Genomic DNA, 22810 nt, shown 5'->3' with positions numbered 1-22810 from the left:
TCTGAGTTTGCCTATGGACCCTGGATCCCCCTACAGAACCCCCTGATCATCTGCGGTGTGCACTACCTCTACTTTGCTGTAATTCTCTTCATAATTAGTCATTTCACATTCCAGGGGATCTCCTTATTCACAGACCTGATTCTGGATAAACATGTAAGTGCTGCCCTAAGGATGTTCTGGGGTCAACCTTCAGTCCCAGCGTCCCAAGGAGCAGTAATTTGGCTCCACGAGTTTTGGAGAGAGTGATTGAATTCCTGCATTCTTTTTGAAAGGGGAAGGCTGGGGGCTGGGAGTGGAGGATGGGTCAGAAATAGGCCCTGCCTCAAAAACAAAACTAAACTGAAAAGCTTTTCAACAATCCACCATTTAGGTATTCACTCAGAATGAGAAGTTTGGTTTTTAAAATGCAAATTTTCCTTAGAAGTGTTAAGTTCCCTAACCTAAGTATGATTTAATGTAATCAGGGTCAGGGAATTAAGCCAGCAGGAGGGGGAGGAGACAGGAATACGGGCAGCGCCTGTGGCTGGCTCAGGGCTAGGTGACTCTCAGCCTCCTTCTGCGTGGCCATTCCAACCTCCTAGGAGGCAGGGATCAGTCACCACAGTTGGAAGTCTGGACTCAGAGAAATTAAGTCTCTTGTCCAAGGTATGAAAACTGGGTAAGTGACAAGCCTGGGCCCCAATCTGGCTCCACTACATCACCTCCATAAGCATGACCAGCCGGCTTCTCACTACAGGGACTTGGCCAAGCCAGAAAGCCCCATAGCATCCAAAGTTTAGGGGGTAGCTCAGTAGGGAGATGGGTCTGTGAGATCTACATGCCTGTCTTGCAGCTTTTCCTGGGATCTGGGTAAAAGCCATAAACTTGGAAGACTACCTCCTGGTACCCCCCCACCCCACCCCCAACCTTGAGCTCGCTCTCTGGCAACACTTCTTGCTCTGTAGTGTCTGTTTGATTCATTCCTCTCCTGTGCACAGAGCCCAGTTGGGAAAGGGATGGACCACTGGGGAAGACAGCCAGGATTGTCTGGGATGTGCACGCCCACTGCCTCAGTGACAGCAGGGAGACTTCCCTGGTCCCAGCACCTTGAAAAACTGGCAGTGGGTGGTGAACTTGATTTCCTGTTGCTTGGGGTCTTAATTGTTTAGATGGTCTGCATTCTTTTCTCCTGTTCTCTTCCTCTCAACTTTTTTTTTTATAAAGATCTTTATTTATTTATTTGACAGAGAGAGATCACAAGCAGGCAGAGAGGCAGGCAGAGAGAGAGGAGGAAGCAGGCCCCCTGCTGAGCAGAGAGCCCGATGTGGGGCTCGATCCCAGGACCCTGGGATCATGACCTGAGCCGAAGGCAGCGGCTTAACCCACTGAGCCACCCAGGCGCCCCTCAACTTTTTAGTTGTGCCCACTTCTCAAGCAACCAAGTACTTGTTGAGTGTTTCCTATCTGCCTCCCAGTATGCCAGGTGCTCTGGAGTACAGAAAGCAGCTGCCAGAGGGGAGGGAGAGATGAACAGGAAAATTGGATCAGTGTCAGCGGGCCAGGCCCTCTCCTCACCGCCTACCAGAGGAGGCAGGACAACAGGGATTGCACACGAAGCCAAGCTCTTCCAGCACACCCAGCAACCTCTTCCACAGGGACTGATAGTGTTGTTGGGAAGGCGAATGCATACATATGGCATCATCAGGAAGCAATTAAAGGCTAAACCCCGTCTCTGTCATTAGCACAACAGAATTTTAGTTCTGACGTTTTAGTCTGAGAGGTGGGGCTCCAAACAAGTCTTAAAATGGGCTGGCTGGGAGGGGCCTGTCCAGCCCATTCATGTCCCTGGCATATGTTAGGTTTGGTGGTGCTGGGATTCAAAAACAACGAGCCTAATATAATGGATCAAAATCTATTCCAGGATAGGTTTGGTGGAAATGTTCACTTGTTGACACTTCAGAAACAAGCAACAACAACTGGCTAGATTTGTTACTTCCCCAAGTTTCCATGTGAGTTTTCCGAAAAGGAACAAAATCACAGAGCAGAAGGGAGGGGAGCTGCCTACTGCATATGCAAATGCCTTGTTGAGTTTGAGCAACTCAGCTCAGGGCAGGCCAGGTAAACTAGGTAAAGCCTCTTCTTGACTGGGTTAGTGCTCAACTCTGACAGCTAGGAAGAGATTCTGGAAGGAAAGCAGCTCTCTGGTCTGCCCTGTCCACTCCTCTGGTCGGAGGGCCTCTTCCTCCACCCAAAGAAGCAGACCAGGGGGGATGGGCAGCTGCTCCCACCCTGAAGGGCAAGGTTCCTGGACTCTCTGAGCCCTGAGCACATTGCCTACCACCGCTTACTGTACCGCTGAAGGACACAGGCCCAGGCGGGTTGTGTCACTCTGTGCCAAATCCACACAAGCACATGGTACCAGAGCCAGAACTGAAATCCAATTGAAATTCCTAAGTGCCACACTTTTCCCCAGTCCATGTTCCTTCAGTCTCTTGTTGAAGTTGAACCACCAGGTCTCCTCTCAGTCTTTAGAGACCCTAGTGCCCAGCTGCTGGCCATGGCTGGGTCCTGTCTGTGTGACAGGACCCAGGGCCCTGGATGGTGACATGGCCCTGCTCTCCCCCCAGCTCCACCAGCTCTTTTGGAGCTTACGAGACATCCAAGAAGCAAGTGTAGATCTGGACGAAGAGATACAAGTGAAGAAACCTGCACCCCAAGCGCCCCAAGCATAGCCAGGTGAGAAGGAAGAGCCAAACCCTGCAGGGGGTCCTGTTTAAAGTGTTCTAGGTAGGTGTGGCCTAAGCTACCACTCTGGCACCCATGTCTCCCCTTCCAGAAATGTTCTTCCAGGCAGAGGCCCCCTCGGGGGTGTCTGTTGAGGCTGAGATATCTCTAGACATCTGTGTGGAGCCTTCTGGGCTGGGGAGAAGCAGCAGATGCAGTGAGCCACCCGTAGAGGGGCAGGTAGGGGGAGGAGACAAGAGGTCTGACTTGGGGCTTGGGCACAAGCAGAAAGCAAAAGGCACTCCAGGAGATGAGGAGGAGCCAGCAGAGGGAAGACAAACACTGATGGGCAAAGAAAGATGAGGCCTTAGGACTGGCCACTGAATTAGCCACACAGAGATGGTGATGTACCTCAATAAGAGCATTCTGGGGGAGAAGAAGGAGGGGTGCTCCAGGGAAGAAGTCTGAAGACAGTTAGAGTTCAGTCCCAGCAAGCAGAGATAGAATGTTGCAGGGAGGAGCTCCAGAAGGCCCAGAGGAAGGTTTTCAGCAGATGGGGTCAGAAAGGAAGTGTTGGGGCCACCGGGTAGGGTGACCTGAGCTTCTTGCAGCCCTGACGCAAACAGGGATAAAGGCTTAATGAGATTAGTCCTGAGTCTCAGGCGGAGAGTGCCTGGGGAGGCTGAGAGTTTAGAGGAGGAGGCAACAATCTGGGGCCCCCTTCACCCCTGCTAGGGAATTTTAGAGCCCAAAGAGGCCTTGGGCTCCCTCCTGCTCTCTGTAGAGGAGGCCTTGGACAGGTGCAGAGCAAGGGAGTAAACTCTCCTGAGCATGGCTGATCCACACAGCTGGTGGATACAGGGCTCCCTGGGAATTTCTCTTCTCTGAGTGGGAGAAACGAGCCTACTGGGGGCCCACAGTGTGCCAGGTACTTGTCCTTGGTACCCCTCCCAGTTCCTCTTCTCCCTCCACAGTCATGGGGGAATGATGATGATGATGATAATGACAGTGGCTAATATTTACTGCCCACTTGCGATGTGCCAGGCAGTGTCAAAATTATACCTCTGTGTGATAGGTACAATTAGCATCCCCATTTAGAGATGGAGAAACTGAGGCACTGAACAGTTAACTAACTTGCCCCAGGCTCCACAGATAACAAGGCAGTGGTGGAGCTGGGACTTGAACACAGCCAAGTCTGACTCTAAAATGTGTGCTCTTGGTCAATGGCCCTACCACTCCCCATCATATAGCCTGGGGGCTGTCATCAAATGATCAGTTGCCTTTTAGATACAGCAGCCTCTTTGGGGTTGGCACCTACATGATGATATGACATGGGTGTCCATGTTATATGGACTTCTCAGCACTGGTAGCAGAGATTATATCCCTGACTTTGGGGTACCCTGGCTGCAGCCACCCTCCCCTTGTAACAGAGGGTCCTCTGTCCCCAGCTGATGGGTTCCATCATTGCTGGTGCCGCCTCAGCCTTGGGACACAGCTGGCATGGAGGATGCCCAACAGAATGAGACAGAGAACACAGCTGGATGCCTGCTCTCAGACAGAAATGTGCTCATCTTGTCATCAAGGAGGAAACTTTCCACGTGGCAGAGGCACCTACTGTGGTATGTGGGAGCTAGCCGTGGTGCTGACCTGCGCCTGAGCAGGCCCAACGAGCAGACTGCCAGATCTGAACCAACAGAATTGAGCAAGCCCCAGAAGGTGTTTTCACTAATCTAAATAGAAACTTTCCTATAATTCCTAGACTTCCCTCCTTTGCCTCCTGGAAAACATCAGTGACTTCCCATTCAAGTGCCCCGAGTGCCTTATTTTGGGCCAGACTGCAAGACTGATGCCTGCCTGAAGACATTACCTGAGAGCTTACCAAGGAGATCAGCGTCTGATTCCAGAAATCAGGGGATTTCTTCCATCCTCTGGAGAGTAGTGACTGGGGAGGCAGATTCAGAGGAGCAGTCACTTGCTCTAGTCCTATTCAGCTGTGTTCGGGCATGTGCCTAAGACAGAGAAGGGTGGTCACTCCAGGATCTGGACCCAGTGGAAGGCTCTACCAGTGGAAGGTGAGCATGACCCCAGGTAGTTCCCACCCCCACACATACCTTAGCCCCTTATCCCACCTCTCCCATGTCTCTGAGGATGGTGGTAGGTATTCTGTGGCAGGGGCTCAGGAGAGATCTTCATTTTGGAGTCTTTCGGTCTTTCTGTGGGACTGACCACTGAGATGCGACACCATAGAAAGTCCTTCTTGTGTCCTGATGTTTGCCTGTTCCCTCTGTTCCAGATGTATTCAAGGAGGACCAGGGCTGCCTCTGAAAGGCCTGATATGTGTTTTGTGGCTGGAGCCACAGCCAGGCCCCAAACTGGCCCCAAAAGAGATAGCCAAAGAGAGTATGGGGTGTGCTGCCATATCTGAAAGGATAGAGCACATGTTGGAAAGGACAAAGTGCCATGATATGTCTGAAAGGACAGAACACGGTGCCACATTGGAAGAGACAGAGTGCTGTGACACATCTAAAGGGACAGAACACAATGACATGTGGGCAGGGATAAAGTACGTTGACATGTCAGAGATACCCTTCTGGAGACAAATTGCCAATGCCTGCGGGTTCCTCTCGATATCAGCTGAAGTCCTACTGCACATCTACTACTACTAAGGCATCTGGGGCCCAGGGGTATCTGGGAAGAGCAGGAAAACCACAGCCTCTTCCAGACTCCCTCATCATCCAGTAGAGAAAGTCTTTCCTACCAGGAGACCAGTGGCTATGGGACCAAGGATTACACTAATGTAAACACTCTTTCAGTGTCACAAGTCAAGTGCCACCAGCTGCAGGGCATGTGTGCTGAGGGGACAGGGTGAAGTCCATTTGTGACTCCAGAGACTATGCAAATGAGAACATCTGTTCCTTTACAAAATGAGTCATTTTCTCCAAATGGCTCTACTGCATAAACACTGACTTTCACTTTAAATTTAATTTTGGCTTTTTATTTCTAGATATATTTGGGATTTTTTGCTTGTGTTTACTTCACTGTAACCATTTCCTTCCTATACCCAGCCTCCATTTGCTTTGTGCTCTCCTCCTTTTTAAAGGTATACCCTGCTGGCAAAGATCCCATGGAGTACAAGCCCCACCCCCACATGGGGTTCCCACCACAAATGTTATGCCCACTGCCAATGACCTCCCATGCCAGCTGGAGCCAAGGCTGCCCATGGGTGGGACTTTAGCTCCTGCCTGGACCACTGATGGAGCTGAGGCAGTTTCTGCTCAGTGGAGCAGGCCTCCAACAATTCAGCACTGTCTGGCTACAGTCACACTGCACCCTTGAAAGGCAGGGGGAGGGGAAACCTTCCTCCTTCCAGAGCTCTTTCTAGTCCCTCCCAGTCTGCCTGCAATTGGCATGCTATTGGGCATTGGGGCCAGGAGCTAGACTCCCTTAGCTGTCAAGTATAGGCCACTCCCAGGCTGTGTTTCTGCAAGGACTCCCTAAGCTGATCCTTCCTCTTCCTTCTCAAAAATAAACTATCTGTGTCTTTAGAAAAAGTTCTAGGTGCCTTGAAGTGATTTGGCAGAGGCCCATCCAGCATCGCAAAAATCACATTCTGAAGGCACATTCACATGTAGTCTCTTCCCCCTAGTTTATCCCTTCAGCTGAGATTTTTGAGTGCCTACTATGTGCCAGCCACTGCAAGAAAATAGCTGCTAACAGAGCATAGGCACCAAAGTGAAACACTAGCTGTGACAGCCAGCTTTTAGTGCAGCCTGTGGTTTTGCTGCCAGGGGTAACGGCATTATCACTTTCAAGACACAGAATCACCCTTTGTGGAAGTACTAGAAATTAGCCACATTTTACAGGGAAGGGAACAGACTCGGCAAGGAAATTAAGTACACTGGGAATGGGCATAGGCCCTGGAACATCCCTGCCTGACATTAAGGCCACACACTGGCCCACCACATGTCGTGTATACTGCAGGGAGGCCCACCTAGTCTGAGTCAGAGAAGGCCTCTTATGACCAAAGAAGGAGCTCAATTAGCTGGACAACAGAAGGGACAACATGCAGAAAGACATGAGGTAAGAGTACAAAGCATGTTTGAGGATGCCAAGACATGACTTATGCGTAGAAGAACCATGGGAGATGGGGAGGGCAAGGTGGAGCCTGACTTGCCTTATATAATTTGGGATCCTAAGTCCCTGGGAGCTTCAGTGGGGAAGTGACAGGATCAGATTTGCTCTACTACTGCTGAAATGATGAAAAGGAGGCAGGAACACCCACCAGGAGACTGTTTAGAACAATCCAGGCAAGTTAGTGGCAGAGAGAAAATGGCATCAAGAGAAGCCAGCAATTAGAAGTAATAGAACTTGACTGATTAAGGGAGAGGCCAGCAATTAGAAGTAATAGAACTTGATTTGTAGAGGGAGAGGCCAGAATGACTCTCTGAGTTAAGCATGTGGGCAAAGGGCACACCAATTCTAAAGACAGGCCACACTGGAAAAGGAACAGATGTGGGAGAAAAGTTGAGCACCACTTGGAACATGTTGAGTTTGAGATGCAAGAAGATACTTACTGTCATCTTGACAATTTTACATCTTCTGATCTGTGAACATGTTATGTCTTTTCATTTATTTATATCTTTCTTTCAACAATGTTTTGTTTTCAGTGTCCAAATTTTGCACTTCTCTTGTTAAATTTATTCCTAGGTATTTTATTCTTTTCAATGCTATTGTAAATGGAGTTGTTTTCTTTGTCAACTTTGCTATGGTTGTTTACTAGTTCTAACAGCTTTTAAGTGTATACCTTGGAATTTTCCATATATAAGTTCCCATCATCTGCAAAAAGAGATGGTTTACTTTTTTCCTTCCAATCTGGATGCCTTTGACTTCATTTTCTTGCCTAATTGCTTTGGCTAGAACCCTCAGTACAATGTTGAATTGAAGTAGTGAGAGCAGACATTTTTGTCTTGTTTCTGAACTTCAAGGGACTGCACCCAGTCTCTCACCATTGGGAATGATGGTAGCTAAGACTTTTTGCAAAAGTTACCCCATATTGGATTTTTTGGATTTTCTTTTTTTTTTTTTTTAGAAATGGATATCAGATTTCATCAAATGCTTTTTCTGTATCTATTAAGATGATCGTGTGATTTCTATCCTTTATTGTATGTGTATATATATTACATTGATTCAGCTTCAAATGTTAAACCAACCTTGCATTCCTGAGATAAATTCCATTGGTCATGGAATATAATGCTCATTTTTTTAAAGATTTTATTTATTTGACAGAGAGAGAGACAGCAAGAGAGGGAATACAAGCAGGGGGAGAGGGAGAAGGAAAAGCAGGCTTCCCGCCGAGCAAGGATCCCGATGCAGGGCTTGATCCCAGGACCCTGATATCACAACCTGAGCCAAAAGCAGATGCTTAATGACTGAGCCACCTAGGGGTCCCAGTATAATGCTTTTTAAATGTGGCTGGATTTGGTTTGATCATATTTGATTAAGATTTTATGTCTCTATTCATAAAGGATATTGGTCTATAGTTCTCTTATGATGTCTTTGTCTGGCTTGGGTATCAACTAATTTTGGTAAAATTCACCCCAGAATAAGTTGGAAAGTGTCCCATCCCCTTCTATTTTTTAGAGGAGTTTGTGAAGGATTCTTAATCCTTGCCTAGAGAAATTTAAGGGTAGACATTAAGTTGGATAGAAGGATCCAGAACTCAGGAGAGAGGCTGGGGCTACAGACCCAGATTTGGGGGAGACAAAGCAGTGGGCAGGCCTAGTTAAGAAGGGAACCTGGTAGAGGGAGCCCACAGCCAGGCAGGTGAGATTGTATGGGAGAACAGGAGGAGAGAGGGCCTAGACAGAGCTGTGAGAAACATGAACACTACTGGTCATGTGGAGAGAGGGGGCTTTACAAAGGAGACCTAAGAGAGCACAGCAAGAGCCTTGGAAGGAGGCCCAAAACAGCTACTAAAGAAAGGGAACATCCATACCTGGGCCACAGCATGGGTCAAGCACAAAGAGTACAGGATCTTGGTAGCAAGATGGTCAGTAACCTTGGCCAGTGGCCTTGGCCAGAGCCCTTCTGTGAAGCAGTAGAGGTGGAACCAGCATGCTATGTGTTGAAGTGAAATGGGGCCCTGAGGAAGTAAAGGTCTTCAACCACCTGTTTTACTGAAGGAGAAAAGGTTTCCTCTTTGGGAGCCTATTTTGAGAATATTCCCTTGAAATACCAGCTGGGCTCAGCAGCCAGTCCCCTTGGGCTAATCCTCTAATTCCAGCAATGCAAACTTCTCTGTTTCTTCTAGGAAAGTGAAGGCCCCAGTCAATAAAAGAACTATAAGAAGGTGCTCGCTTGAGGGTTCTGGTTCTCCTGATGTTTATTCTGGAAGGACTGGGAATCCCATAAGCCTGGGATGCTCTGTCCCATAGGAAATATGGCTGCCGGTTGGTGCTATTATGAGAAAAACCTTGTTTGAGGCAGGGAGCCTCAAAAAGTTCCCTTGAAGCTGAGCTCCCCTCCTGCAGTTTCTCCAATAGGAGTCAGAACTGGTTTAAGAACCATCATCCTGCCAGACCAGGCAGGGAAGTCTGAGGGTGGTTAAATGTTACCCAGGCCTCCTACCCTCTGCAGCCTGGCTTCTCCTCCAGTGCCTTCAAGCTCTCCAGCCTCCTTTGCTAGTTTCATCTGGGGAACAAGAGAGGCAGGTGGAGGCTCAGGTGGAAGGCTGGCAAGAGGGCTGCCCTGGGGCTAGGGAGTGGTTGGCTTCGGCCAGCTGGGAGCTTGTCCTTATGACATCTTTGTGCTGCCGGGAAGATCCCTGTCCTGGGCACGCATGCCTAGGGGGCCTCATACAACTCACACTCCTCCTGAAAGAGCCCACATGAGCTGCACTTCAACCTTCCCTCCTGAGAGAGGGAGGCAGAACTGGCTAAGCAGTGCAGTGCCCAACCACACCCAAGGGCCTGGTCGCTCAAGTATCTAAAGCCTGGGTGGGCCAGATCCAGCTGTGTTCCTTCCCCCAATATAACTCCTAGCTCCTCCTTGTACCTGGAAAGCCCAGCCCTGCTCTCTACATTCTGAGGGGACTCTTAGATGCAACAGAGAGCTGGTATGCCATCCTTCCATCCCTGGGCCTTGGACTTAGCCCATGCCTTCTCGCCTGGCCACCATGACCCAGTCCTTCAGGGCCGGGTATTTCCACTTTGTAGGAGAGAGGGAAGATGTGGCCACACTCTAGGACCATAAAATGCCATTCAGACCCAATATAAAGAGATTCAGCCCATTTATTCAGGCAAGCAGCTTATCAGGTCTGGCCCAGCAAGTGGCTCAGGGTTTCCACTCAATGACTTTGATGGCGATCTGGGCTGCCCGCCGCACTGCCTCACTGGGGTCCTCCTCGAGGGTGCGGAAGATGGGCACATGAGACTGCAGGAACTTGCGGCCCTCAGGAGCTTCAGCCAGCATGGTGAGGGCCTTGGTGGCATTCAAACGTGCCTTGCTCAAGGGTGAGGACAGCAGGTTCAGGAGCGGGTGGATGGCTTCTGTGTCCAAGGCGGCATACTTTCCTGTGGGCCACCAACACCAGGCATTCCTCAGGGAACCATCCTGTTCCACCTCCGCCCACCCCAGCCCAACTCTGGCCTCTGGCCTGTGCAGCCTCGGGGGAGGTACCTTCCCTCATTCCAGTGCAGGCCGTGGCACCTTCCTCTGCCTCCAGTCTTGGCCTCCTCATTCCTGCCCCTCAACTGGCTTCTCCCCACCCACCCTGATGCCTGTCCTGCAATCCAGTTCTCTAAGGCAACACAAAAATTAAAATCCAATTGTTTGTTTATGCGGCAAGTATTTCCTGAGCACCTACTCTGCTCCAGGCACAAAAACTCACAGAGTTCTTTCCCTCCTGGTACTTACAGTCTAGTGGAGGATGCAGACATTAATCAGTAAAGGAGACACCCCTCCTGAACCTTCGACATCTTTCTGCTGTCTTGGCCTGCTAAAAGGCCAGGTAGTTGCCCCCTACTCTCCGGTTTCCTGCCGTGCTCAGTGTACTATTCTCTGTGTGCTAGAACCTGCACAGCCACCCTCGGCCCTGCTGATTTCCACTGTCCCTTAAGTCAATACCCACGCCCCTCCCAGAGGAGGCTTGGCCCCTGTCCTGTGCCTGCTGCATGCTATGCTTCTCCTCTAGGTCATCAACCCTCTGCCACTCCCCCCAAACTGTTTGCAGGAGGCTGAGATACAGGGTCTATGTCCCTACCACCCATCACAGGGCCTGGCACATGGCAGGGGATAGGGGCCCTTGGCTGGAGGGCCAGCTCAATGAAAAGTGGCTTCACATCCCCAATTTCCAGGTGTTGCCTGGGCCCACAAGGAGCTCTGGTCCACCAAGAGCTCCCGCAGGAAGCCCAAGCAAGACAATGCACTGAAGACTCCCCACCAGAGGGATATACACAAAAGGGGAGCCCCTGCCTTGGTAGTCAGTGTCTTCACTGCACAGTTGAAAGGGGGCTGTGGCTGTGGGGAAGTCCCCAACCTCTCCTCTTCTGGTACGTTTCAAATTCCACCATTAGCATCAAGTGGGGAATGGATGAGAGCCCCAGTTCTGGGGGAGCTTTGCTGTATGCTGATTGAGAATCAGAGACCCAGTCAGTCCTCCATGGAACATCAAGAAAGCACAGGGCACAGGGCACAGGGCCCAGGGCACAGGGCTGGTGTGGGCAATTGTATGCATGGGGAAAGACCGAGAGCTTTCAGCAGTCACATGGGATGACCCACCCTGGCCTCCAAGTGGGGAAACCAACCCCAGCTGCTCCTGTGGCCAGGATTGGATGACTTAGCATGGAAGCCTGACTGGTTGGGGGCAGGGGGAGTCCCCAGATGGGAGAGGTAATTTCATACTCTTATTTGCTCCCCACCCCTACCCATTGAAAAAAAAAGTAATTTTGATCAAAACACAACATGGAAGCAAGGGTTCCAGTGTTTGTTTAGGCCTAGGATAACCAAATCAAGGATGGCAAACTACATAATTCATCCCAGAATTGAGGCATACAAGGGGCCTGGGTTGGAGGCAGAAATTCCAGGCCCAGGGAATAGCCTGGTAAGAGGGGACAGAGGTCCCCTCCCTGGAGTGACCAGGGAGGGCCACAGGTAGGTGACCCACTGAGGCCAGGAAGAAGAGGGAGGGTGGAGCCTTGGCCCCAAAGTGAAAGACTTCAACAATAGACCAGGGGAAGTATTTTGGTAGGGCGGGGAGAGGGCATTACCGGGATGCTGAGCACAAAACGAGAGTTCTGGAAAACTCGCAGGGGCAGCCAGCATGCTGGAGGCTGCAGTGCCCCCCCCCTTGCACAGGGGATACAGCTGGCCACCTCACCTTGGGTGGTGACCATGGCATACATGAGGGCCCCAGCAGCATTGGCCTGCACCTCCTCCACATTGTCCTTCAGCAGGTGCACCAGAATGGGGATGACGTCATGCTGCCACACCTGGTTCTTGCCGTCCAGAGGAATGCTGGGCCAGAGAGGGGACAGCTGTGTGATTTCACTTGACAAAGAGGAGGGGGCTGGGGAGCCTAGGACCACCCCAGGGGACAGCAGGAGAACTTGTGTTGGGACCACCCCTGGGGGTCCGGGCCTGGCCGGGGGTACCAGGGCGCAAGTGCTGGTGTGAGGTTTGGGTCTTCCCCCCATGCTGGGACAACCTGGGAGCACAGCCCGCGGCCACCGAAGGCCAAGCTGCATAGGAGCCAGGGGGTGATGGAGACTGGCCCTAAGGTATCCCATGAAGAAGAAACCAGACATGTTTCTCCCGGCCCTAAGATGGGGAGCAGCAGGACCCAGGGACACTCATTTTGACTCCATGCAGGAGCCAGAGCTGCCAGAGATGGGCTAAGGCACGGAAGTGGCAAGCTGCCAGGGAGACACCCGTGCAGAGCCACCCTCAGGGGAGAGGACGCTGTAAGTCACTTCTAATCCTGGCACTGTATGAAGCTGTGAAAATGAATGTGCTGGGCTCCCCACGGGCTCCCTTTGGGAACTTGATCAAAGATGTAGAGTCTTGGGCCGCGCCAGCAGGGATTCCGTGTGTTCGTTCATTCCCACGGCCAGGGCTGACAAGCACCTTGGCGGGACCTGATCCGGGATGCGGAGACAAGAGCACAACTGACCGTGGGGCTGGATGATTCTTTGTGGTGGTGGCAGTCCTATGTGTTGTGGGATGCTGACCAGCATACCCGGCTTTCCCCAACTCGATGCCAGGAGCACCCTTCTCCCTCAAGTTAGAACAACCAGAAATGTCTCCAGACAGTGCTGTCTGTCTCCCAGGGGACCAAAGCTCCTCTGTTTCGAAGCCCTGCTCTCCACCAGCAACCAGAGCAAAGCCCTGTCTTCAGGAGCTCCCCTGAGGGGTGACATATGAAAAGGAGGGCATGGTGAAAGACACAGGCAGGACTGGTGGAGGTCACCACTTTCTAGAGCAGGTAGGGTCCTCAGAGGCTTCACTGCAAGACCTCTGAGCAAAGTCCAGATGGTGATCGATCTGGGATGGGGCTCCGGAATCTCCACGTTCACAAGCTCCCCAGGGTCTGGATCGGGGGCCAGACCTGCCAAAATGCTGGCCCAGGTCTCTAGAAAGAATGCCAGCTGGAGGGACAGTCAAGGCTAGGGGAGGCACAAGGCGCCAGGATGTAGGCAGTGGCCATATCTAAGATATAGTCTTGGAGGGATGAGGGACCTCTGCCCTCAGAAAACTTCTGTTTGGGATCACATATGTCCTCCCTGCCCCCCATCCCTCCCTTCTCTGAGGCGTTGTGCTCCCTCAGTTTCCAGGCCAGGATTTAGACTCTGATCCCATGTGACCCTGGGTCACCAACGACTGGACACATGTGCCCTCCGTGTCCTTACCTATAAAAGGTAATCACCCCCCTTGCAAGAGAACCGTTTGTAGATAATGACTGGCGTCTATAGACAACTTAGTAACTTCGAACATCACCACACTTCTGTGCTTGCCTTCCTCACAAGGAGGGGGGACAAACCATCTTGCTTTGCCCAGGACTGGGGCCTTCTTCTGGGGATATGCAACCATGAGTGGTAAGCTCACAGGCCAATAGGACAGTGCTCCTACCCCAGGGGACAGGGAGCTCTGGGGCAGGCTGGCTCCCTGGGGGGCCGGGAGGCAGCTCAGGTGCCTTCTCTGAGTCTAAGCAAAAGGCTCCAGGCTGGCCGCCCCTGCCCTCCCCACTCCATCCGCGCGGACCCAGGCTCACCTGACTGCAATGAGCGTGCGGGCAGCTTTGCTGCGAATGTCATTGTTGGCACTGAGGAGCTTCTGCTTCAGGAAGGGCACCACACCACTACTCAGCGCCTCGGTGGCATCCACCATCAGGCAGGAGGCCAGTGTGTCCAGGAGAAGCCCTTGGATCTCTTCCTCCTCCCTCTGCAGCTTCCACACCAGGGAGGGGATCAGGCCACTGTTGACAATGCCCTGGGCTCCTACAGGATGGGAAAGGCACTGAGGCTGGGCCAGTCACCCCGACCCATTCTGGGCAGCAAGAGCGGGGAGGCGAGGCCTGCAGAGCTGGTAGGGGAGAGGAGATTCGCAAATGCCCCTGGCTGCCAGACCCCTGAGCAGCTAGCAGGAGTCTGGGGATGACAAGCTAGGGTGGAAACCACACAGCCCTGGAGGACCCCCAAAAGTGCCATCCTTTGGTCACCTGTAAGTGGGGGGCGCGGGGGGGAGAGCATCAGCCTTCAACAGGTGCTCAGGAGCCTGAGAAGCAGCAGCCATCCCTGCAGGGCCCAGGCACAGGAGGAACTACCTTGCACAAGAAGGAAGGTGGGGGGAACAGCCAACCTCCTCCTTCCTACCTACATCTCTAAGCCACTAGAAACCCCAGACCAATCTGGCCAGCCCTTGGGGAAAGGAAAAAGCTTGGAATCAAATCTGAGGCACAAATGAACAGGCCACCATCTTATATACAAAAAAGAGCTGTGCCTCCAACCAGAGGTAGCAGGAAATCCATAGACTCTGGCCAAGGGAATCTAAAAAACCCACAGGAGGGGCACCTGGGTGGCTCAGTGGGTTAAAGCCTCTGCCTTCTGCTCAAGTCATGATCCCAGGGTCCTGGGATGGAGCCCTGCATCGGGCTCTCTGCTTAGCAGGGAGTCTGTTTCCCCCTCTCTCTCTGCCTGCCTCTCTGACTACTTGTGACCTCTCTCTTTCTCTGTCAAATAAATTAAAAATATCTAAAAGAAAAAAAAAAAACGCAGGAAGGGGGCTCTACATAGCAGCGTGGCTGGAACACCAGGACTAGGAGAAGGTGGGGAGGCGAGGCTCCTCAAGAATGGGTTCCACTTCCCTCCATTCAGTTCCTTCTGCCTCCTGAGGGATGTCCAGAGGGGAACCCAGAACCAGGTCCAGGCAGCACTCCTGAGGGGCTCAGCTCCCCTGTGTTCAGAACTGCTCCCTGGGGAGTGAGCAGGGCAATGCTGGGGAGGGCACACTCCCTCTTCCCAGCGCTGCTCCCCCCATCCCGCCCTCTTCCTGGACTCCCCAGTGGCCCACACCACCCACTGAGAGGCCGAGTATATATAGCCCCCATGGAGGTGGCCATCAGCAACATCTCTCTCTTCCGCCTCCCCAGCTAAACCCTCTAATTTACTCTAGAGAGACAAATCAACAGGTTAATTAGCCTAAAGGTCTCTAAGTGCCAATTAGCACCAGGGATTTCCTCTTTGAAGACATCACTCCACCTTCCTCCCTCACTTCCTGAGGACATCAAATGGCAGGTGCCCCAGGGTGAGGGAGGTGGAGGGGCATAGATGCATGTCCAGTGGCTCCCTCTGCCCCTGACCAGCTTCTCATTGGGGTGTCCCAGTACAGCAACCAGCTCTGCCACATTTGTTCTCAGGGCATTCGCAACACAGGAAGAGCAGTTACCCGTTGCTTTAAGAGCACTGCACTTTTTAAAATTCAATACACGCAGATTTCAAAAAATGCCTGGCTTGGTCTCCTTAATGTATCCTGCTGTGTGATTTTAGACAAGCTACCTAACCTCCCGAAGCCTGTTTTCCTCGATATGCAAACCAGCCTAGCCGGCAAGGAGTTGGGCAATGCCAAGGGGTAATGATTGGTGGGAGCATGCTCCCTGGAAGGGACTATCACATAAGCCCAGAACATCTGGACCTAGCATCATAAGGAATTCCACCACCACTGAGACCCAGTTACAAGCAAAGGCATGTGGGGTGGGGGTGAGGGTCGAGGAGTGGGATGCAAAGACAAAAGCTGAACCGCCCTTGCCCTGCGGGAACACAGCCCCTCTCTCCCCTTCAGCCTCACCCTCCCCATCAGGCCCCAGCCATACCACACACCTGGCCTTCTGCTCTAACTCCACTGCCCACTGGGGTACCTGCCCCACAGGCTCCCTACCTGCCCCAGCCACTGGGTCCGACTCTACCACAACTTGACCCAGACAGCTCCTCCCCAACTCACTGCAGGCAGATGACAGTTAGACTTGCCAAGGATTTTGCTGCCTGGAAGGATTTTGCATAGAGGGAGAAATTTCCTAGCTGGGGGACACCTGAGCAAAGGCCTGGGGATGAGGAATTTGTGCATCATCAAACTGGAGCTTGATTGTGGCTTCACTTGCACCTGGATCTGGGCTTTCCAGAGACTCCCTCCTCCCATAGGTGTTGCTGGGCACAGGCTCAGAGGAGGAGCATGAGGAAGAGTTTTGAAGTCAAACTGCTGGAGGCCATCACCTCCACTGCTCCCTCCCTAGGTGAGGAAACCAAGGCCCAGAGAAGCAATTCAAGTGCCTGAGGTCACACAGCAGACCGGGGTAAAGCTAGGGCCCTGGGCTACTTTGGGTTTTTTTTCCCCGCAGGCATTTGTCTTGGGCTTCCACTCCTAGAAATGCTGAGCACCAGGACCCGAGTTCATTCTGAGACAGAGGGAGAAGATTAAAAATAAAACGCGTGCCGGGTGTGCCTCTCTACTCGTTCACTTTGCTTTTCAGCTAAAAGGAGAGTTGCAGGCCTGGCTATTTATAACTAACCCAGATCTGCAATGGCTTGTTCAAATTGGGGTTGGGGGGCTGCACAGACCCCAAGGAAACAAAGTGGAGAAACCCACTCAGTCCTGCCACAGCCTGAGAATTGGTCAGCGGGGCTTAGGAGAGCAGATCAAGCTGGGAGAAGAGCCAGAGAGGATGGTGCTATGGGCATCGAGAGATGAGCAAGAAGCCACCACCCCCATCCTTGGGTAGTGGGGAGACAAATGGCAGTCGGCCAGGACCCGTCATGACAACACAGGTTTGTACTCAAGTAGATGAGGAATTCCAGGGTCCTAGGGATTCTGAACATGCAGGAAGAGAGGCCCAGGCAGGCTGGAATCCATGGGGCAGCAGGGCAAAGGTATGAGGTATATGTACTTGGGGAAAGCCCTGGGTCTGGCATGGCTGGTGCATCAGGATGGATTCATTGGCTGATGACCAAGAAAGCTCCACCAATCCCTCTGGAATTGAAGGGACATGATGCCCAGGGCACAAAATGCCCTGTGGTTGAGGTTTGGTCATTTCCTGGAGGATAGCCTGATAGCACCTAGAGAGGCCACTCGGCCATCTGTCCCTGCTGGATTGGTGAAGTATGAGGCTCAATGAACAGGGCCTTCCTCTTTCCATCAAAAGGGTCCCAACTGTTGTCTCCTGGTCCTGTTTTCCTGGCTAATAAGGACTGAGGACAGAGTGCCAGCCCCTGCCCCAGAGCATCCAGACCTCACTGCAACCCACCCACCCAAGGTTAGAATCATGTGGCCCCCATTCCCTGAATTGGTGGCATGGGAACCCACCCCCTTCCTGTGCCTATCTCTGCTCCTGGGGACACATCCCTGTCCTTAGCTTATGTGGCCTCTCATAGCATATGATGTGGCTGACCCCATCTCACCTCTCAAGACACTCTATTCCCAAGGTACCAGGACCCTCTACTCGCTGGTTCCCAGCCACCTCTCCCACTGGTCCACCATCTGCTTAGCAAGCACCATCCTTCCTCCAGCATCTCCTATCATGTGGGCCTCCTGTATGGCCCCCACCCTCCCCACTCTGACCCCCACTCCATCCCTCTATCTTGGCTGCAGCCAGACACCTGCTGTCGCTCAGTGATTCTACAACTCTACGCTGAACTCGGCTTCATGGAGAATCTCTGCTTTCTTATTTTCTGAGGGCTGACTAGTTGACATTTTGTTACTTGATTCTGTATATTAGGACAATGTACATTAATGGGACCACACACACAGCAAACAAATATGAAGCAAAACTTGTCATCCTCCTTCCCAAATTTAAAAAAACTAATCCTAAAACTCTCCAGTGGTCTTAGGCTGACATCCCCAATCTCACAGAAGGGCCACTAGCCTGGTGTGACTGTCCCCACTCCAGCCCTGTATTCTGGCACCCACACCTGCTTGCTGGCTCCAACCCACTCCAGCTGATCTTCCATGGGTTCCTGCAGGCATCATGGCTCCATCACACCCAGTGCATTTCCCACCTTGAAACATGCTTCTCCGCTGCCCCAGGTCATAGGCCACCTCCATCCTGGTGTCTCCCAGGGCCCAGTTCTCCCCCTGCCACATGTCTCCAGGGCCCTAGTGGGTCTCCTCCATGAGGCTGCACACAACTATAATGGTGGATTATTGCCTCACAGACAGGAAGGTCTACCAGGCAGGGGTCTAAATCCCAGAACTGTGCCTGTGCAGAGGAGGTCAAAGTAAATGATTGTTGTATGAAGAATTGCGATCGTTGGTGGCCAACAGACTCAGGTGAGGGAGGCAGCAGCAAGCCCTTTTAGGATATTTCATGGGCTAGCTGCTGATCTCACCCTGGACTGCAGTAGAGGGTCACCCTACACTGACCTCTAGGCTTGCCCTACAAACAGCTCCATTCGGACCTTGATCCTACAACAGAAACTGCCCTTACCCCTCTCTAATCCTGTGCCCACATGTATTTCCCCTCAGAATCACTCTCCAAGGACCCTTTACTAGAGTCCCCCTTAACAGGGAAGGAAACTGAGGCTCATCCAGGTGAAATAACCCCACCCCAAGGGTGTACAGGCAACAGAGCCCAGTCCGTGCTTCCCTCCTACCCCCTCTCACCTCTAATCCACACCAGGGCAGGGCCTGTGCCTGCCATCTAACTGGTATCACAGCCATTGGCCTCTGAGTGGTCCTGTGAGCAGAGGCCCAGTCTGACCCAACCAGGGGGGTTGAAGGCACACACCCAGAGAAGCCCCCCTCCATTTTTGGCCACCTCCCTTTGGTTCTCACTGGCCCCCTCCAGCAAGCACTGTGCCAGGTCTAGGTTTGCCTCACGATGCCCATCACCAGCATCTGTCCTGTCCCTGACAGTTTAGGTAACTTATTCACAGGTGGGTATGTCAGTCACGGGGTGAGGGTGGGGGGCAAGTAGTGCAACAGTCGCCATCTCAACATCTCCATCTCAACAGTCTCTCATCTCATCCTCAGCAGAGGAAACATTCCCAGAGCAGTAATGGAATAATCTTGCAACGCCAGAGTGCCCAGCCTGCCGAACCAGACCCCTAGCCCTGCCTTATGACCACAAACCTGGACTAGGATGACCACCCAATCTGCCCCTGTCAATGGTCAATTCCAGTGCTTCAGCTCAGTGTGGGGTGATCCTTATAATGTGCCCATGAGGATGTAAAGTGATAAGGAAGATGTTAACTGGGGGAATCTGACATTTTTACCAGGGATGCTCTAGAATACAGAAAGATTCAAGTTATAATGATGGAAAAGACAGAGGCATTAATATCTTGGCTCTCTGGCCAAAGTCTTTTAAGCACAGGAGTGAAGGGCCCTCCTGGCTCTGAGGCCCACAGATCGGCTCCCGCTGAAATTGAAAGCAAAACTTGGCAGACTGGCTCAGGTGCATTTTGCTGGCCATGGGATGACTTCTACCTTCTACCAGCTTCTCCAAGGCGGCAATGGGGGATCCTGGTCTTAACGGAGCCGGCTGCCTCCCACCTCTCTGATCTGGGGGACATATCCTGGGCCCTTCTCCCTCTCCTCCTTTTCAAGGCAACCTTCCGTAGCCAGGATTGCCAGGGACCCTGAAGAGCCCCTACACACTGGGGGAATGTGCAGGAAAGATGACTAATGTCCCTCCCATCGCTGCACCAGCCTCACCGGTGTATACCTTAAGGGTTTGCATAGCCTTTTACGCGTTCTAGTGGACTGTCGAGACAATTCAAAGAAGCCGGTGCCACTAGCCCCACTTTGCAAAACAGGCTCAGAGAGGTCAGTTGGTTGCCCAAGGTCGCGGAGCTCATAAAGTGCCGAACTGCGTTCGAATTCAAACCCAGGGAGACGAGCGGCTGGAGAAGGGTGCCTGGGCCATCCGACACTCTTAGGCTCAGTCTCCGGCTCTGCGAGAAGCGGTCCCACTGGGTCAGCTCCGCGGCTTCAGCGCAGCAGACTCCCAAAGACGCCGGAGCGGGCAGCGCGTGCCGGACTGCGGCGCGCCGGAGCCACGGCCCCGCCCCTACCCGTTGCCATTGGACCTCACATGCATCCGTCAGCCACTCCTGCCCAATGAGAAGAGAGCCGGCGCTTGTGGCGGGGCGGTGGCGCCCAGCGCGTGGTCACCGACGGGCGCGCGGCACCCCCGCCCGCGGTTGGCCTGGCAACGCGCTGCACTCGCGGCTCCGCCCCCTGCCGGCGGCAGCGCGGCGCGGGGCGGGTGGACCCGCGGGCGGGCGGCGGGCGGCGGGCGGCGCGGGAGAGCGGGCGGAGGGAGCCAAGCCGTCCGGAGGGTGTGCGCCGCCCGTGGTCCGGTCACGTCCCCGCGCGGGTGCCGCCGCCCGCGTAGTGCGGAACGAGGGCGCCGCGGCCCGGCTCGCCGCCCCGCCCCGCCCCACCCGGAGCAGCTCGGCCGATGCACGGTGCGGCGGCCCGGAGGTAAGTGAGCGGACCCGCGGCCGCGGCGCGCGGCAGAACCTTGGGGTGCTGGGGGAGCGGCTGGGGCGTCCACCCCACCCCCACCCGGGGCCCCGCCCGGGCCTTTGTGCTAGGGATCCGCCCGGGCTGGGGGCGCCGGGGAGCAGCGAAGGGGATGCCTGACCGGGGTGTGGGCGACCGGGACGGAGATGTCCGCGAGGTGGGCAGGGGGCGACCGCAGGCCCGGCAGGTGCTGGGAAGGGGCACCACTCGGCCGAGGAGCCGGAGGGAGGGGGCGGCTGCGGGCCCGGGAGGTGGGCAGGGGCTGCCAGGGATGCCGCGTCGCCCCCCCCCCCCCAGAACAGCCGCGGGTGCGGAGACGGGGCCAGACGACCTGCAGGAGAGGCGCTGAGGCGGGGTCTCTCTCCCAGGGGAGCGGGGAGGAGGCGACCCTGGGCGGCTGGAGCGCCGACGCGTGGCCTTGGCTGAAACGGAGGAGAGGGCCCCTGAGGCCTGGGCCCGGGGCCGAGTGGCTCGCAGTTTTCCGTCATCGGTCTTGTAGAGAACAGGTTCCTTGGAGGCATTTAGAGCAAGAGATGAGTATCGACCTGCTGCGATTGTGATATGTTCCTGGCTCAATATTTTTTTCCCTTAAAAGGCGGTGGGGGTGTTAGGGGGTGTTGGGGGGAGAGATGTAAGGGCCTCTGAGCTGGGGCTCCATATCCTGCGGGAGATCCAAGGGGGCTCTGTCTGCAGGGCAGTGCTGAGCCTGCCTGGGTGATGATGGCAGGAATCCGCCTAGGCCAAGAATTGGGGTTCTCTGTCACAAGAGAGAAGAGGATGGGAAGGCAGTGCTACGACCAGGGTTCCCTGGAGTCCCTGTCTCAGGATTCAAGGACCCGCCTGGTAGGCGAGGTCTGCCTGTTTTGGTGAGGCAGCCCAGCCCCTGATGGGCTCCCTTCTGCCCAAGTGATTTCCCTGCCCTGGGGACTCACTCCTGCTGCCTTGGGTTCTGTCTGGAGGAGGCTTCTTGGCCAAATTCAATTAAACAAATATTTACTGAGCATTTGCTCCCCCAGAGCCTGGCGCTGAGGTGGGAGTGGACTGGGCCTGCCCTCCCGGGACTGACTCACCACCCCACGGGGGAGAAACATCTCTGCTCAGATAACCCAAACCTGAGCGTGGATGCCGGTGGCCTCTGGAGGGACCTCAGAGATGACCTGGGCTGGAGTTAGACAGGCTTATGGGCAAAGTGACATTTGAACTGGAGCTTGAAGGATGTGAGCACAGCTGGGGTGGGCACTGTGGACAGAGAGGAGAAAATGGACCAAAGCGCAAAGAGGGCACTCAGGCAGTTAGGTCTGGCAGGAGCATAGGATGTGCTTGGGAAAGCGCAGATAGTGTGGCGGGAAGGGTTGGTGGGAGATGCCCAGGGGCTGACGGAGCTGGGGAAATGGAACATCCCATTTCTTGTTAGCAGTGGCTATTTGATGGAGGCCACAGTTTCTTCACCTGTAAAGAGGAGCAGCTCTGTGACCTAGGGGCTGGTGTGGGCCTGGGGAAGAGCTTGAAAGACTCCAGTTCTAGGCTCCTTGCAGCCTAGGACTCCCCTTCCAGGCACCTTGCCTCATGGAGAGGGTCAGGGTACTGGATTAACCAGCCTGGCCCACTTCCTAGCCAGGATGGAGAATGAGATTTAGCTGGGGACTCTGCCCCTTTGGGGCATGGATGTTTGTGAATAGTAATCAAAGAGGCTTGAGAACCTCCAGTTAGGGGCTGATCTCATGGGATGAAGTGGTGTGCCTTCAGCATTCCTCATGCTCCGGGGATAAGACTCTGACATTTGATTTAAAACTCTGGTGTGTTCCTCTAACAGACGTCTATCTTCTGCAACAGGAGGTGAATAAGACATAGTCTCTCTCCCTTGGAAGGCCAGTGTCACTTCCCACCCTAGATCTGCTTGCTTGCTTGCTCCCAGGGATGTTTTCACTCTCCCTCTGAAGGGGCTGTTTATTACTTATCTGTGTAGCCAACCCCCCAGCCCCCAAACACACACCTACTTTAGTCTTTTTGCCAAGGCTCATGTTGCTGTGGTGAAAGCAGGGCCTGCCTGTCCCCGTAGGGGCACGGACCAGGCCAAGAGGGACAGAGCCGCTTCACTCTT

The 22810-nt window shown here is 53.6% G+C and overlaps 2 protein-coding genes across 5 annotated transcripts in view; one reads left to right on the top strand and one right to left on the bottom strand.

The window, feature by feature from the left end:
• Window positions 1-9988: 9988 nt before the first annotated feature.
• The window catches only part of RSPH14 (radial spoke head 14 homolog), an 80809-nt gene continuing 67987 nt past the window's right edge, over window positions 9989-22810 (bottom strand). For all 3 annotated transcript variants that reach the window (XM_032310213.1, XM_032310212.1, XM_032310214.1), the window contains exons 5-7: window positions 13970-14195; window positions 12080-12216; window positions 9989-10274 (exon numbers count right to left, since the gene is read on the bottom strand). In XM_032310213.1, coding sequence (XP_032166104.1) covers window positions 10036-10274; window positions 12080-12216; window positions 13970-14195 — 602 coding nt within the window. In that variant the 3' untranslated portion in view covers window positions 9989-10035. The remainder of the gene's footprint in view (window positions 10275-12079; window positions 12217-13969; window positions 14196-22810) is intronic.
• The window catches only part of GNAZ (G protein subunit alpha z), a 53048-nt gene continuing 50675 nt past the window's right edge, over window positions 20438-22810 (top strand). For both annotated transcript variants that reach the window (XM_032310211.1, XM_032310210.1), the window contains exon 1: window positions 20438-20667. The gene's annotated coding sequence lies outside the window, so the exon portion shown is untranslated. The remainder of the gene's footprint in view (window positions 20668-22810) is intronic.

The sequence above is a fragment of the Mustela erminea genome, chromosome 13 (assembly GCF_009829155.1).
Source record: "Mustela erminea isolate mMusErm1 chromosome 13, mMusErm1.Pri, whole genome shotgun sequence".
NCBI lineage: Eukaryota > Metazoa > Chordata > Mammalia > Carnivora > Mustelidae > Mustela > Mustela erminea.
This window is presented reverse-complemented; position numbering and strand designations above follow the sequence as displayed.